Source organism: Lissotriton helveticus, chromosome 3_1 (genome assembly GCF_964261635.1).
Source record: "Lissotriton helveticus chromosome 3_1, aLisHel1.1, whole genome shotgun sequence".
Lineage (NCBI taxonomy): Eukaryota > Metazoa > Chordata > Amphibia > Caudata > Salamandridae > Lissotriton > Lissotriton helveticus.
The window spans coordinates 995,052,997-995,070,369 of NC_136061.1; the positions used below are offsets into that span (position 1 = coordinate 995,052,997).

The 17,373-nt window shown below is 43.0% G+C and overlaps 1 protein-coding gene across 4 annotated transcripts in view; it reads left to right on the plus strand.

The window, feature by feature from the left end:
• The window catches only part of SESTD1 (SEC14 and spectrin domain containing 1), a 372,853-nt gene that overhangs the window by 65,067 nt on the left and 290,413 nt on the right, over positions 1 to 17,373 (plus strand). For all 4 annotated transcript variants that reach the window (XM_078681488.1, XM_078681487.1, XM_078681489.1 and 1 more), the window contains 2 exons: positions 3,255 to 3,368; positions 7,997 to 8,110. In XM_078681488.1, coding sequence (XP_078537614.1) covers positions 3,255 to 3,368; positions 7,997 to 8,110 — 228 coding nt within the window. The remainder of the gene's footprint in view (positions 1 to 3,254; positions 3,369 to 7,996; positions 8,111 to 17,373) is intronic.

Here is a 17,373-nt window from a genome sequence, read left to right on the forward strand (position 1 = left end):
CCTCATGGGAACAGTCCAGCCCGAACTGCATAGACAGGTCCTCCCTGGACCGGAAACAAGCATTCTAGGACCGGTCAGCAAGGGGCAAGGGTCAGGTGAGTACCACAACTGCTCCACCAGCGGCACAGGGGCCTGGTGCAGAGGTCAAAATCAGAGTTTCGCCCAATGCGTTTCAAGGGAGACTGAGGGTGCTCGAATCCACGCTGCTTGCAGGTAAGTAAAACGGTTACAGGTGTCAAGCTTTGGGGGTCTGGAAGCGCAAGGAACTGCAGCAAGTGCTTTTAAAACCATAACTTACTTGTAAACATAGCACACTCTTCTCTTTCCCTCTTAGCCCCTTACCTCCAAACAACGCACCTTAAGGTCAGCATCCATTGCAGCTGCAGGGGTCACCCTAAAGCCGACTGTTTTTAGTCCCTCACACATCACAATTATTGCTGGGGGATTCTGCATTGTACAATGCAGCGCAGGGGGCTTTTCACGATATTAAAATACAGATACATTTAAAAACGATTATTCTTAACAGGAAACCGTTCCACCGTCAGCCACTATTATAAACAAACGGGCATGGCTTGGCCCCTACCTAACCAACATTTGATGAACCTGGTCAAACGATTTACCATTTAAAATAAATTCTTCCAGCCAAACCATTTTAAATTTTCTGTTAATAGTGATCCGGCCAGCTGAGCCACAAGCTTGTAAAGTGAGCCAGCAGGCTACAAAAAACATTGTTATGAATACTGAAAATTCCAGCACTCTAATTTAGGAACATTAGTTAAAGCAGGCTTGAAACCATGTGAGCATTTTAGGATGTTATTGTAAGATTATTTAAGATCCAATAATTCTTCATGAAACTAATTAGCACGTGCAGTGGTCTGCCCTGACTCAGTTATCCTGAACCTCCGTTGTTTAAGGTTATTGTAAGTATTGACCATTAGGCACGTTATGACTGCACTTACGACACAATAATGAACATTACTGACCAGCAAAAAAGTCACTAATGCTACTAACAAATGAATGTGTCAGCGCAAAAGCTAGCTACCTCCCTCCACCCTTCAGTCAGATGTCTGCTAAGGGACAGCTTAGCTGTACCGTATATTTGCAAGCTACAATCCATGCACCTGGATTGGATGCCCACTGTCACTGGCAGCTAAATTATAAATTCAGATTGATTTTGTTTTACTTGTGCCATGCCAGAAGCTTGGCCTATGTAAACACTGGAACAACTCATACTAATAACGACAACAAAATTAAAAGTATTAATCAAATTACCAAGAATGAAAGGCGGCTTGCTTCTGCAACCTTTCAGAGTTGTCATCCACAGACAACAACAAGATTTCTACTGTACTTTGGTCATTTACAGGCTGAGTTATATTACAGCATAACCATTAAACCTGGACGTTTTAACTTATAAAATGTTCATACAAACTGATGATCGCGCCTTTTACTGCCTTCAGAAACACTGTCTCCTGCGCGTGTCAGAGCTGCCTTGGTGCGGTACCCTTGGTGCAAAAGCTATTAGCATTTTGCAGGACGCCTACATTTTATTTCTCATAAAATGCCAAGAATCTTGTAGAAATCCAAACATCTGTTCACCGGCTCATGAAAGGTTAATAAAACATGCATTTACATTGCAGTGAGCCTGCATGTAATCCTCAGCTGCTCTCTAGGTAAACAAACCCCACGCTTGCACTATAGAATCCGGGTAGCGCACACTGAAAGAACAAGCACTGGCAAAGTCAGCAAGTTAAGTGGGCGCCTGCTAAAATATGGCACCCGTGATGATAATGCTGAAAGTTTAGCGCGGCGCCCGGGGGCAGGACCGCAATGAGAACGCTGCCTGATGCGTTGCCAAACTAAAAAAACAAACACATATAGTGCAAGTTTAGCGCAGCGCCTGTGGGCATAAAAACTTCATGCAAACTGATGGTAGGGCCTTTTACTGCCTTCACAAACACTGCCTCCTGCGCGTGTCACAGAGCTGCCTCAGTGCGGTACCCTCAGTGCAAAAGCTATTAGCATTTCGCAGGACGCCTCGATTTTATTTCTTATAAAATGCCAAGAATCTTGTAGAAATCCAAACGTCTGTTCACCAGCTCAGGGAAGGATAATAAAACATGCATTTACATTGCGGCCAGCCTGCATGTAATCTCCGGCTGCTCTCTAGGTAAACCAACCCCACGCTTGCACTATAGACACCAGGTAAAAAAATACCAAATATAGTGCTTACGAAGTATTGAAGGAGGCAGTGTCCCTCCGCAAGTAAAAGATCCAATCGCGGTGGGCAGGGCCAAAAGTGCTGAGGGTGGCAACCCTCAGTGTAATGATTGCCTCCGGTGCAATCATTACACTGTGTTTGCATAGTCCATGATGCAAAACGACGCGCACAAATCAAAATTGCAGGCGGAGCAGCAGCACAACTTTTGGAACCTTATCGATTCCAAGAAGCCCTCGCATGGCGAGTGCAGCGCGCATGGCGAGACCTAAAAAGATGGAGTCTGTTTGAAAAGCTGGTATTACGTAGATCAAATGTGACTTAGCAATTTTGTCTCTTAGAGTACTTCATAGCTTCCTTTCCACCTCTGCCTCATTTTCGTATTTTGCATTCATTCTGATCTTCTAAGACTATACAATAGAAGTTACATTGTGTTGTGCAGCTTGTGTAGATTTAAGGTTGTAAAACATAATGGCAACAAATAGCAAACTTCATCACTAATAGTTATTACATAGATTGCACTTGGCATGCTAAAGTACAACCTATCTTTGGGTTGATTCAAAATGTTAATAGCCTACTTAAAGTAAGTAATTTGTGTAAAATTAATTTTTGTTGTGGCGGTATATAATAATATTTTGATCTTCGCACTTCATGCAACAGGGTGTTACAGTTTACATGGTATATTTTACTCCAACTCCTTGATGTTTACATACAGCCCAATAGAACACATCACTGAAATGTAAATTTAGTGCACATGCCACTTATATTGCAACCAAAATCACAGGTCTAGAGGTTGTCTTCTCATTAAGATTCAGACTTGTGACCTTCAGATTGAAGATGCAACACTACAGAGAATGTACTGGTATGCAAACCTATGTTTTGTATTTATGTGTCAATTTAGCACACTGATTCTACAAGTGATAAGTATGTTATATCAATGAAATTATGTCCTTTTTGTTAGTAGTTTAGTAAACTTGTTTATACTTAATGTTCCTCCTTTCCATTTTAAACAGCTTCAATGTTTTCTTATTTATTCCAGAATGTTGTTCCTGCTGAAGTGTCACTTGTTTGTGTAGTGAAACCTGATGAATTTTGGGACAAAAAAGTTACACATTTTTGTTTTTGGAAAGAAAAGGACAGACTAGGTTTTGAGGTATGTATATCATGTAGTAATTGCTACTTTTTAGTTACTTTGTTTCTGTAGCGTTTCCTTTTAGAAGATATTTTAATGATGTTAACACATCAGTGGGCTGGGTAAAGCTTTTGGCTGGGTGTGAATGTCCACATTTAAATCTCTCTCTTTCCAGCTTTCAAAAGCCTTTACAATGCGTTTGATGTTATCAGAATCAAAATACATGTGACTTGAAATATGTATTCTGTTTCAATTTTTTGCTAAATAGAAATTTAATAAAGCTTGCAAATTTTGAATTTCGGCATTTTCCAGTCTCTATTAAATACTGAAAGAGTAGCTTCAAAATGTAAATTTGAAAAGCTCATTTTTTTTTTTTTTTTTTTTTTTTAATTTTTCCAAAACCTTTATTGCACTTTGCACAATACACAGCGGGATGCCTACAACCCTGCGGGCCGGCCGCCATTTTAGGATCATTACTTATAACATACAGTAGAAGAGTGGGACGTTAGGCAAAGCTCATACTAGTATTTATCAAAACATGCTGTGCACGAAAAGCGCAGTATTAGCAAATAAAACATTCGGAAGATGCGGTTTTGGTGATCTTTTTCACTTTTTCTGTGTAAAACAACAAACTAATAAGAAAAGCTCATTTTTAATAGTGTTATAAGTTTCGATGACGCCATGATTCCTTTTATCTATAGTTGGCTTGCATAAAATTCACCTGGCTTCTAATAATTGAAGATTGTCTAGGTCCTTAACCCCTTCGGCGCTCATGACGAGCTCAGCTCGTCATGAGCGTAACGTGCCCTACGCTGTTGACGAGCTGAGCTCGTCATGTAACGCGGGTTTTTTCAAATCGCAGCGCGCAGCGGGAAAAACCGCTAGCGCGCATGCGGTTAAAAAGAGTTCTCAATTAATTGTTGAGAATGGGGGAGTTTTCAATTGGTCCATGTTGCACAGCATTGACAAAACGATTTGCCAAAGCCAATTGGTTGAAAAGGAGAGGCAGATTTGCTTTGCCAATGCTTGTTTGGATGTTTCCAATATTTAACTGCAGTCTTTCTTTTACCTGTAAATAAACACCCTATTCTTCATTGAAGCTGTGAAAGTTGAGTGTTATTTACTATGTTAGTGTGTCTATGTTTCAAACCACTGCCACTCCTAGATTAAGCTTTGACTGTTACCATGAAAGAGCAGAATGCCCAAAAGATACCTTGGTTATCGAATTGTAAAAAGGTAGTGTTGTGGCCCATGAACTCTACTTTTAAACGTATGTTCCCGCTCAAGATAATGTCTAGAAAACCTTAACTACTCCTGGAGTCCCCCCCCCCCCCTCCTACTCCCCCCCCCAAAACAAATTAATCATCACCAGAACCCTCTGACAAGATACACTGGTAGCACCTAATGATGGTAATGAAGATGATTATGCACATCAAATAAGTCTTTTGCTGGGTAGCATCTTCACTCATCCTACTGAACCTTTGCTTTCTCAGATGAGGAAAGACGTTTTTAGATCTGCTTCTTAAGGAAACTGGCTCTTTATATGATATATCAAAATGAGATATATTGTGCAAAGAGCCCAGTGGTTCCCTTTTAAATGGACAGGGGCTTGCTCTAGCAATCCCAACGTGCTCTTTTACGTGATAGTGTGGTCGAGCAAACTTGGGCTTATCAGATGGGAGTGTTAGACAAATCACAAATGCACACAATGGTCGATAAGTGAGACACACAACTCAGTAAGGAGATCACATAATTTAAAAAAAAGAACACATCTTTATATATATATATTGAGGCACCAGAAGCAATTTGTTCTGGTAAGTTTTTCAAAAGAAATACTTTTGTATTCAAAAAGTCGACACATTTACAGAAGCTGTAATATTATCCTATGGGAGGAAAAGCATGTGCAACATTCAGGTACAGTACAGCAACTTATGGGACCAGTCTCCAGGAGTTAAGGTTAGTGGTGGGCAAGGTCCGAGACAGCACCATCACAACATCACCAGCTGCACTAGGGCAGTCGGGTGCAGGGATGCAAAACAGCGTTGTGTGCACTATGTTATTCAGTCTATTGGGATCTTTCTTCGTGTAAAGAAGTTACAAGCTTTGACTGGTTGGCCAGTCTGGCTGAACCAACAGGCGGGCTCAGCCATGATGCTGTGGGACGTAGGGACACCTTTGGTCCTCTTCTCCAAGGCCCAGAGGCGATGGGAGGGAGCCTGCGTGTAGAGGCTGCAGGTGATGGCATAGAGTTCACTGGGGGCGAAACCACTGTGGACTCGGTCTCTGGAGAGCTGGGGGACCACGATGACACAGTTGATCCACTACGACTTGGGCTTGGAGCGGCGGGTGCATCTGTGTCTTCCAGCATCAGGTTTCTGCGGAGCCAGAGTCCTCTCAGGAGTCTTTGGTTGCCTGCAGGGTGCAGGGAAGCAGGTCTGATACTTCTCTGGAAGTCTTGGTCTGGGGTGAAGTGCTAGCAGGTCTCCTGGACTTTGGGGACTCAGCAGCTGCAGGACAAGTTATGTTTTGACGCAATTCTCGAAGACAGCAGGCAAGCTGGCAGGGTTGGCGCCAAGTCAGTTGCTGGGTCTTCTTTTGTTGCTCTTTGCGACTCTTCAAGCCTGTCTTCTTCTTTCATGTCAGTAGGATCTGTCTCTCTGTTGCTAGGGGCTCCCCAAAATACTGAATCTAGGGGCTTTAGGAGAGTGTAGGGTAGTAGCCAATGGGCTTCTTACTATTGGAGTCACTATGCCTCCTAGATGTCCACTTCCTATGGGAAATGGGCAAAACCTGTCCCAGAATTCCTACGTTTGCCATCACAAAGATGGCCAACACTGAAAAGTAGTGTCCACTTCAGTTAGCCGTTCTTAGGACTGGTACTAGCATGGGGTTGGGCACATCTACCTGACTAAGACATTTTCACACCAGTCCAGGTGCCCCAAAGGGTCTGGACAAAGGGCGTTGGCTTCCTCTCCTGTTAGAGGAGCCAGATTTGTATTTTAAAGGTGGGGGCTTCTTTGAAGCTCCCCTGCCTTGGAATGCTAATCAAGGTCATCCTGGGGGAGGGGGTGTGAACACCCTCTTTCCAGGCATACTTTGTTTCTGACCTCCTGAAAGCAGAAGCCCTCACCCTGAGAGGTCAGAAATCTGTCTTGGGTGACAGGCTGACAGAGACCAGTCAGCCAACACACCAGAGGCTGGTAGGTTTTCAGAGGGCACCTCTAAGGTTCCCCCCTGTGTACATGTACTCACAAATCCACCCCCGGAATCAGTGTGGGTTTGGGAATGCAAGATGTTTGTTACCAAACATCCCTATTTTCAGTGAAGCCATCATGTAGCTGTGGTTTTAACCACTGTCCAGCACATGGGTTAAAATGGCTTCTCTGATCATTTGTACTGGCAACAGTGGAACTGTCCAGTAATGGGGCATATCTGGTCATGCAGATATGTCTACACATGTAATATATGGTACCCTGCCTTAGAGCTGGAAGGCCTGCTATAGTGGTGACGTATAAATATTGCATGCAGGGTTAGAGGACATGGCACACAGGGATGTGGGTGATGTTTTTTTTCTTCACTTTTGTCTGCACTAAAATATGCAGCCTGAGATGGCAGCCCTGCATGGGTTTGGTGATGCTCCCTTAGGGTGGCACAATTCGTGCTGTAGCATCTTTAGTACCTCAGGCCCTAGGTACCAGGGCTACCATTTACTATTGACTTACAGAGAATGCTAAAGGTATTGTCAATTGGGCACACATTTGTACAATTTTGCGGAAGGAGATCTTGCACTGGGGTCATGGTTAGCAGGAACCCATTGCACTTCCAGTTGAAATCACATCATGTACCAGGCAAAATGTGGGGGTGAACACATCATAAAGGGGCATTTTCCTACAACTTCAAGGCATCTGCAAAGTAGAGTACTGCTCTTTAGTTGCCAATATGTCTGTGCACTATGAATTTTGTTCTAAAGAGCAGGTAGCCATGGATAGAGAATCTTGTGTCTTTGATTGGAATATTGCATTCCTTTGGACTATCAAGTATTTCTAAGGGGTAAGCTAGGACTGTAATATTTGGGAGATTTGTAGAGGAAGACATATTCAGATTGTTGTGGATTTAGAAGAATGGTACCTAGCACCATACTCTTCTGAGTCCAATAGTGTGTAGAACAGACCGCTTTAGGACTAGTTAAAGATTATGCAGCAAGCGGTTGGTAGGCTAGACAATCTGTGCTAATATTGGATTTATTTGAGGATGATGCCTTCAATCCCTTGCCTCTCCTTTTGATGTGAAATGCAAGTACACACTAACAAAGATTAAGCTTTCTGAAGATGCAGATTTGAAGACCCACCAAAGACATGAGTGTAGAGTTTGTCAAATAACTAGGCTGAGGTTCTCTTCAAAGCTTTAGTGTGATGCAAGGTAATATAGAAGATGGTATTGATCATCAATTATGCAGGATGCTTGAGACCTACATGCTAACTTCAGTCTTTTCCTTTTCAGACACTAACTTAATTTGATGTGTAACATGAATAAAACCAAACAGTATTTTCAGGCACACCCGTTTTTTGAAGTGTGTAATGAAAAGCTCATGAAAATGGAGGAATTCATTTTAAAAAGTCATAATGTGCGAATTACCTTCTGTATTTCAGGTTATTTTAGTATCTGCAAACAAGCTTACTCGGTACATAGAACCTTGCCAACTGACCGAAGAATTTGGAGGTAGCCTTACATATGATCACATAGACTGGTTAAACAAACGATTGGTTAGTATAAATTGGCACACGCTTACAAATGTTATGTGCTCAAGTGTTTCATGTTCTGTTGTCTATTTTGTTCCTTAAATCTCAGTTTGATTTCTAACATGGCAAATCCAGTTTCTTTTTATTTACCTATTTTGCAGTTTTCCATAAACTAGCAAAGGTAACAAACCAGTCACTATACATGCAAGTGAAATCACTGTTTCCTAGTAAAATATTGTATTGAAGTACAAGTATATAGCATTATTTTTCAATGTAGTCATTACGTCTACTCCAGTTATACCTGATGGAATCTTTATTTTATATTGATCTCCTGGTCGGTCTGGCAAAGGCTGTCGGCTCCCGGGGGTTGGGGAGGGAAATGGTATCAGTGTGGGACTCTTGGTTTAGAGAGGGCGAGCTGTCTCAGGCTTCTCATGGAGGTAGTGTGGCACGCTCAAGCTCAGATCTCAACAGTCCACCAACAAACACAATAACTTCAATTTTCCTATGCAATACTGGTCTTTCTAGGAACGAAAGTACTTTTTAATCACACAGCAGTCCAAAATACTATACAGTTGAATCCAGTTTGCAGGGCAGGGATCCTGGTTACAGTTCTCCCTTGTGACGCTATACCCACAGATTCCCCCTCATGCTACTCCCTTTCAGGAGACCCTTGATAAGCTTGTCCCCTCCCATTAATATCATGGCAGAAGGATGAATCCGGCTCAGATGCAGAGCCCCACAAGTCCAATATGCTCTTGGTTCACATATTTCAAAATTTCTTGTCTTGGTGGTGTAACGGGTAGCAAGTATTTGTCCACCATTGGATCTTTCTTGTATGCACATGCCTCTTTAAACATTGCCTGTCATCAAGTTGAGAATCAGCAATAATTTTAAATGCCAGTAAAACGTGTTGAAAGGGTATTAGGCCTCAGCACCAGTATTTAATAAGTCGCACAGCGACCTCATTTGGAACAACCTGAACTTAAGCCAATGACATTGATGCTCTGAACTCTCCTACCCCATCTAAAGTCTACCACTGCTCCGATTTCTACTGCATGTTGTGTATCCATTCAATGTTATGTCCCTCGTCTTATGATGACAGACGTACACCTGGGGAACCTCTGAGTGTTCAACCTTTTTTCAAATTCTTTTTTTTGCTGTGGTTCAGGAAGTACAGCTGCGAACTCCATAGCTGAAGGAGAGAAAGACACACTTTTTTGTTTGAGGGAAACATCAGGAAAAGCACAGGGACACAGAAGTCAACACAGCTGTTGATGGATGCCAAAGGAAAACATGAATACACCAATGTTAGAGGTTTCCTTCTCAAGAATGCATTAGCAACATGGGTCCGAGAATAAAAAAAGGATATGCAGCACATACTCTCTTTAGATTGTGTTAAGTGCCACCACAAGTTTACCCAGAAAGACAACCTTGAAGTCAGTAATCTCTGTTTGCTGTAGCACTACAGCTTGGATGTGTGCTTTGAGTTTGCGGGGTTCCAGTTGAAGACATTAAAGACCAGGGAGAAACAAGGTTATGCCATAGCGCTCAAACACCTGAAGTTCCTGAGTGATCAGGAAAGTCTTGTAGAAACAGAGGTGGCACAGAGGAAAGCTCCAACACTGAGAAAATTGTTGTGATCGACAGAAAAAAGACATCAAGGAGGTCTTTGTCAAAGGGCACAGACTCTAAGTAGGACCAGGTAACATATGTTGGAGCATGATCCATTCCAGCAGCGGTAAACAACAGAAGGAGTGGCAAGATTCCAGAGGAAAGGGGTCGACACATCGCCATTGAAGCCATTGCCCCTTGACAACATCCAGCACTCTTGTGAAAGGGGCAGCGGACATTTAAGGGGTCCAGTTAGAGGAAAAGCATTCTAAGTCTTGTTTCATGCTTGAAACACTACTACCCTCACAAAACAAGAGTCCGTTTCTCCCTGTGTTGTCCAGTTTGCTCAATCTAGGGTGTGAAGCCTTCAGAGAACCTGCTGTTGCCATGGTGATCACTCCCAGGGTGGGTCTCTACCCATGACCTGGCCGACATCCAGGGCGGTATCACTGCTGACAGTTAGCATGGACAAAAAGAACAATTAATAGACAGAATGCTGAACAAAGGCATGCGTTCACCCCATTACAGAAATCCATTGTTTGTTTTATCCCTATGTCATTCCAGCTTAGACCCAGCCATATGCAAATCAGCCTTGACCCTGTTCCCCATGGCAACAGTCCAGCCCGATCTACCAGGCTAGGTCCTCTATGGACTGGAAAAAAGCATCCTAGCACTGGATTCAGGGTATCACCCCTCATTAGCCAGGCTAGCTTACCTCCAGTGACATGGAGAGCAAGGGACCCACACCTGGGCATACCTGTTCTCTTCCAGGGGATCCTCATCAACAGTCATTAGCGCTGAATATTCCCGCCCACGTGCGGGGACCCCGGAAACAATATAAAAATATATATGTAAATCACATATCAACAGCCCCACATATGTGTATTCACATATATCATTTTTTCTCACAACAATGCAGCCCCAAAACTGAGGCTAAACAATGTAATTACTCATACATGCACTGAAATTAGCAAGGAAATAAAAAACACATTAGATCAAATAGCCCTTGAACTTTGTGTTTTAATGAATAAAAACACTCGTAACTCCTGAAAATTGCTAATAAATAGACATTGTTAGCCACAGGCTGCATTGAAAAGCAATAGCATAGAAAATGAAAGCATTGTCAACAAAAACTGGCACCGTGCCTTTAAGGCAGCCATGACTCCTGGGTTCCCATCATGCCTCAGGGGTGACAGTTAGGCCAGTTGTTCTTTCCGGCTCCTTCTGTCTGGACCCTGGTTTAACCGCTCCCACCTTTTTTGACTTTCTGTCAAAAGTTATTGGTGTTTTTCTTCAATTTTTGCTTTGACTCGACAGTTTTTAACCTTAATGTGTGTTACTTTTAGCAGACCAGGGCTTTACAGTAAAATTACCTTTAACGATTTAGAACTTGACTGTTTTCCTGACCTACACTGGTTTTTGATTTGGAAGTAAAACCTTGTTTTTGTCTCTGGTTTTTGTGACCTGCTACATATGTTTTAGCTAGGTTTTTGCATGCATTTGTTTTATGCCCCGCTCCCTTTCCTGGTTTACAGAAGTCTGTTCATGGATAGGTATGTTCACTAGAATTTGTTGGCGCCGTCTCTGATATATTGAAGATTAGATTTGATAAAGTAATAACGTTCTTGTTAATGGAAAATAATAAGAGATTAAAATCCATTCATGCCTTGTTCCCTGCTTTAAATTCCCCGAAAGGGTTGTGACTCCTTTCTATTTAGCATAAGGTCAACACAGTTCAACTGATTTTCAAAAAGTAATGTTTTTGGTGCTGGGAAGTAGTCACATTCCGTTCTTAGATCTTATGCTACAATCCACCAAAACAAGCAAAGATCCTTTGGTAAAAGGGTTCCAGCGTCCTCTTTTCCAAATAAATACTTAGCTTGAGGTAAGGCACAGAGAAACTCAGCAGATCAACCAAATATATTTGAGTAAACATTGTTTAAATGTATCTCCATATTGTTGGTGACAATTTACCAAAACTGTTCAACACTTAAGGACTAACTAAACTGTATATTATGACTTGCTACTGTTTGTATACTGATGCAACAAGGATGAAGTCATCCTTTGTTTACAGTTCAAGTTAAGTAGTCTCAACCTATTTCAGCAATATGTTCAAACAGCTTCTTTAAACTTACAAGCATTGGCAAAGCCAATAGGTCTCGCCTGTGCGAGAGCTAGTGGCTTTGGCAATGTGTTCTATCCTTATTGTACACCAGTGTGGCTGGTGTTCAGCATTGTTCAGTGTTAGTGGTGTGGTGTTGGGTGGGGGGGGGTAGATTGGCGTGGGGTAGATAGGAGTAGCATGGAGTGTTGTAGCCTTGCATAGCGTGGAGTGGGGTAGACTTGCATAGCATGGAGTGGGGTAGACTTGGATAGCGTGGGGTAGACTTGGATAGCGTGGAGTGGGGTAGACTTGGATAGCGTGGAGTGGGGTAGACTTGGATAGCGTGGAGTGGGGTCGACTGAGATAGTCTGGAGTGGAGTAGGTTGGTTTAGAATAGCATGGAGTGGGGTAGATTGGGGTAGCATGGAGTGGGGTAGATTGGTTTTGAGTGGAGTAGATAGGGGTAAATTGTAGTGGGGTAGATTGAGTAGGGTAGATGGGATTGGAGTGGGGTAGATGGGATTGGAGCGGGGTAGATGGGATTGGAGCGGGGTAGATGGGATTGGAGCGGGGTAGATGGGATTGGAGCGGGGTAGATGGGATTGGAGCGGGGTAGATGGGATTGGAGCGGGGTAGGGGGTAGAAGGGATTGCAGCGGGGTAGATGGGATTGCAGCAGGGTAGATGGGATTGCAGCGAGGTAGGTGGGATTGCAGCAGGGTAGATGGGATTGCAGCGGCGTAGAATTGATTGAAGTGGGTAGATTGGATTGGGCTAGATTGGATTGGGCTAGATTGGATTGGAGTGGAATGGGTTAGATTGGAGTGGGATGGGTTCGATTGGAGTGGGATGGGTTCGATTGGAGTGGAATGGGGTAGACTGGAGTGGGCGGGGGTAAGTGGGATGGGGTAGATTGGAATGGGATGGGGTAGATTAGAGTGGGGTAGATTTTAGTGGATTGGGGTATATAGGAGTAGATTTGGGTAGATTGGGGTGTGGTAGATTGGGGTGTGGTAGATTGGGGTGTGGTAGATTGGGGTGTGGTAGATTGAGATAGAGTGGAGTGCAGTAGATAAGGGTAGATTGGAATGTGTTAGAGTGGTATGGGGTAGATCGGGGTAGATTGGAGTGGGGTAGAGTGGTATGGGCCTATAAGCCATGCTACACCCTCCCCCTGGTAAGTCCATCGTATGTAGACATAGGAAGAAAACTGAGTTCAGAAAGCGGGAGCAGATATCAATAGGTGTGTCCTTAAATTTGGAAAAAGCAAAAACGAAAGTCTATATAAAAAACCAAGTTCTGAAAGAAGGAAAAAATGTACTGGGAAAAAGGCATCCGAAACCCAAATGATGCCGGCTGGCCATGTACGTGATCAATCTATCAAGTTGTAGGTGGAAAAGAATGCATTTCCTTCCAAAAGGTCATCATTTTGGCCATCCAATTTAGCAAGCTGAAGGAACAAGCGTGTTCTTCATAGTCAGGTGCCTCCATTAGTATTGCAGGATAACTTGTGTGATATTCAATGAAGCTTTAAAGTAGGGGATTCTGTGTAGCTTCACAGATATCCCACTGTGCTAAAATTCCATGTGCAGCAGCACGCACCATTAAGCCAATCCCAGAACAGTCCTGAGCAACTACGGGACTCATTAGATGATCGAAATCCGGGACTGGACATGACATAATGGTAAGGCATAAATCCAATGCCCACATAAATTGACAACAGAGATATGAAAATACAGGTTGCACGCTAGTGAAGTACGCAAAACGGAAAGATAATATATAGGACGCGCTGAGAGTTGCAAATGGCAGTGTACCGAAGCATTCATCCATCCGATCACGAAGCAATTGCAGCTGGCCCGGTATGTGCAGCACCACAAGAGGAGCAGCCATTGCGTAGCAGGCACAGTAGAATCGGGATTCCAGCGGCTAATGCCAATATTAAGGGAAAACCGCCAAAGACGCTGGAAAAGATAGAATGAATGAATGCAGGTATTGCACACAGCCTTAAAGAAATGTGCTAGGCCTTGAGTATGCGATGCATTGAAGTTGCAATGTATTAATTCCCCAAAAATGTAGTGGGAAGTTTGTATTTAAGTGTTTGAATTTCAGTGGCTGCTCTATCCACCTGGAGGGCGAATATTTCTCATGCGGAAGTCAGTGCAACTTCTTGTTGCGTTAAAAGCGCTTTTAATCTGCTTAGCTAGTTGAAATCTGCTTTCAAAGTTGGTATTGAAGGCCAAACCGAACTATCCAGCGGCCCACGCGGGGGTGGAAAAAGCACTTTATTGCTACAGATTATGCGCTGGAAAACCGTTACAATGTACGGTATGCCAGCAAGCACGCCGCAGCATTCCTGGTTATTTAAGATAAGATAGCTACCGTTAGCAAGCAGAGTGAACTTGGGAATGATGGCGGGCACTGGTTTACCTTTAAAAACACATGCGAGGTTCGAAGCTGACAGATTACATGCCCCATGCAATTGTGTGTTTTTACATACTAGGTAATGGCCTACTGTGGAATCGCAACCCTCCCCGCTAGGGTAAACTTTTGTATCTTCCCTTAAACATCGATAAGTGAAAGGTGAGGACCAAAGTTCATGTAGAAATGCACTTCCAAGGGGTTCAAAGTGGCCTATAGGGTAATTCATACAGGAGCTAAACTGAAACAGAGAGAAAGGCAAAGATATCACCCCATGGATTAACCACACAGCAGAGTCAGATTCTGCTACAGAAAAAGGTAAAGGGTCAATTTTTTCAATGTGCAGAAGAGTGTAGGTAGTATCTTTTATGCACATGAATTGCTATTTGTCTGTTAAATTAAATGGAGAAAATAAAGCAGTTACATTCAAATATTCCCACAGTACTTTTCCAATTTTCACAGTTTGCAAAGTCCATGCAAATTTCATTACAGAACACAATTGATTCTGACCATGATATAACAGAGACACATCTTCTTGTACAATGTCAATAACAGAGGAAACAATATTATCTAATGTATATATGTGTGAAGACAGTGTGTTAATGCTGTTGTCGACAACAGCCAAAATGTTTTAAAAGTTTGCCTGGTCTATTTCCCTCAAACGAGATGCTGCTTCAATTTGGGAAAGTTTCCAAATTTCATTATATGCAGCATATATCCATCGTTTTGGTCTAGGAGCTCTAGGTCCTAAGACAAAATCGGTCAAATTAATATTGTTGGACAACAACGACAAGTGTTGTTTAACGGATGAGAGTGTAGAGTGCTGCAACCACTGTTGACATAATGTACCCACATAATAGGTTGTGACAGTATGAGAATCAGAAAATCTCGGGTCAGATCTCGGGCTAGATCAATGGTGTTCTTCCAATGGTCATAACCCTTTATGGTCAGAACCTGTCTTGCTTAAAACCTAAACCAGAGTTAAGGAAACTAAGTTGGCAGGCATTCAAACCAGTTTGCCAAACTTGCCAACCTACGGGGTCCATGGCAGATTCATTAAAGGAATTATTTTGAAATAAACTTTGTAAAGCTTCAATGGTATACTTTGTATGTGTGCGCCAATCCTTATATTCAGCTAATGTTGGAATGGCAGGGGCCAGTGGCGGCTGGTGGATTTTGAAAGTGGTGAGGCGAAACATTGTATCCTAGTACAGGCCAGACTGAAAAAGGAGGGTGCAGGGGTTTTTTCCCCTCGCGAGAAATTTTGGCAAAAATTTTTTTAAATGGTGGCTTTTACACCACATATTTACTGCAAACTGTTGCAAAAACAGGATCCAATCAGAGGTGCCGATGGAGGGCAATATTCGGCTAAACCCATTTCCATAGTTTTTAAAGCCGCATTTGGGTTATGTTCTAGACACCTGTCACCCCACCCTCCTTGATATTCCAGTAATGAGTAAGTTGCAGATAACCGGTTCTTGTGCTGTTAAGGTGGGTTAACGCACCTGCTGTATAACTGTATCCTCATGCACTATTTTATGTTGCTCATATTTTGTAGATTAGTTCTAACACTTAGATGTAGTGGGGTGCATTATAAAGATCATTCTGTGAATACCTCAAGTTTGAGGTTGCACATGAGATCTATTTCCCCCCAAAAAACAGACACTGAGAAGGTGAGAATCTGTATATAAATTAATACAACTGGATTTATCTGTATATGTGTTTTTACACTATGTTTTTTTATACTTTGCGTATATATTTAGCGTTTTAAATGCTGTGCGTGCTGAAACGGGTCTGAAGGTTCCAGGGCCAAAATAGGAACAGTCAATATGGAACCTCCACATTTAAGAGAGGTTGTGTGTGTTTGGGGGTAGTTATCTTGACTGTGGCTGCTGCAGGTCTGCCAGAAAAGAAAGGTCAAAGGTTTTAGGCCTGTGGCTATGTGCACTGGTCTGCCCAGTGAGCTCGCATGCCCACAGATCAGCAGGTCTAAAATGCATTGGAGGCGTGATGAGTACAATGTGTGAAAAGTCAAGACGGCTATGTATCGGCCAAAATTGTTGAAATGTGTGAAAATTTTGCGAATTGCCTCAAATAAATATGAGCAGTCGTCTGAGTGAAGCTTATACGGGAAGTATGTCCTCGCATGCACAAACACACGGGTACCTGCTTCATGTATTTCCGTTACAGTTTCTAATACATAGTTGGCGCATAATACGGGTCTGACATTTCCTGACCCCATAAAACCAAAATCAGGGAAAGATTCCCAGGCCAAATATCCTCAGTGGTGAAAACAGTCCTGTTGAAAAGCTGTCACAATACCTCAAGGCCCCAGGGGCTTGATCCCTCCCTCCCAGGGAGCCCCCCTTTGGGATGTAGTGTCACATAATTCATACACCAGTGTGTGTACCAAGATTCAAGGTCCAGAGCTGGCGGAAGTGACCCAACCTCATGCGTGGCTACCTCATCTGTCCCGACAGTCTCTCAACCTGCAGTCTGAGTGTTTGAGAAATTCACTAATTTCCTTAAAACTAAGTAATTTTGCCTGCAGGAGGCTGGTTAATGTAGAAAACATCTCGACAGAACACATTTTTGCTCTTCGATATTTTGAAGGACTTTTATTCACACGATGTGCACGCACGTATAAAATGTCATACACCTTACCTACACATTTATTTTGCGCTTAAAGAATAACTCTGCATAGTTTTCACAAACTTTTGATGGAATTTCACTAATGAAAAAATATGCAATTTCGTACCCCTTAAATGACACAGTTGGTGGTAGTGTGCTGCCCCACACAGCACTCCTGGGCTGGCTTTCCCCTGAGAAGAGCGGACGAAAACACACACACAGTTGGAGTCTGTGTCTCATATTTCTGCAGTTACTGCTTTATGCTGTCTAGGATGAGGCCTGGCTGAGGTCTCACACATGACATTAGGGAGGCCACTTGGACACACATGGAGCGCTTGTGCCCACATTATGAACATCCGCTCCACAGAATCACGCCAACTTCACTTGTCTGTATGGGCCCTGGGAGGGGCAGGGCTCCTCTGCTCAGACCTGACTCTGAATTAGCCCGTGCTCAGACTTCAGTGATGCCAGACCTCACCGCGCATCCTCCCATGCAGGCACACCAGTCCACAGGAAAGGGG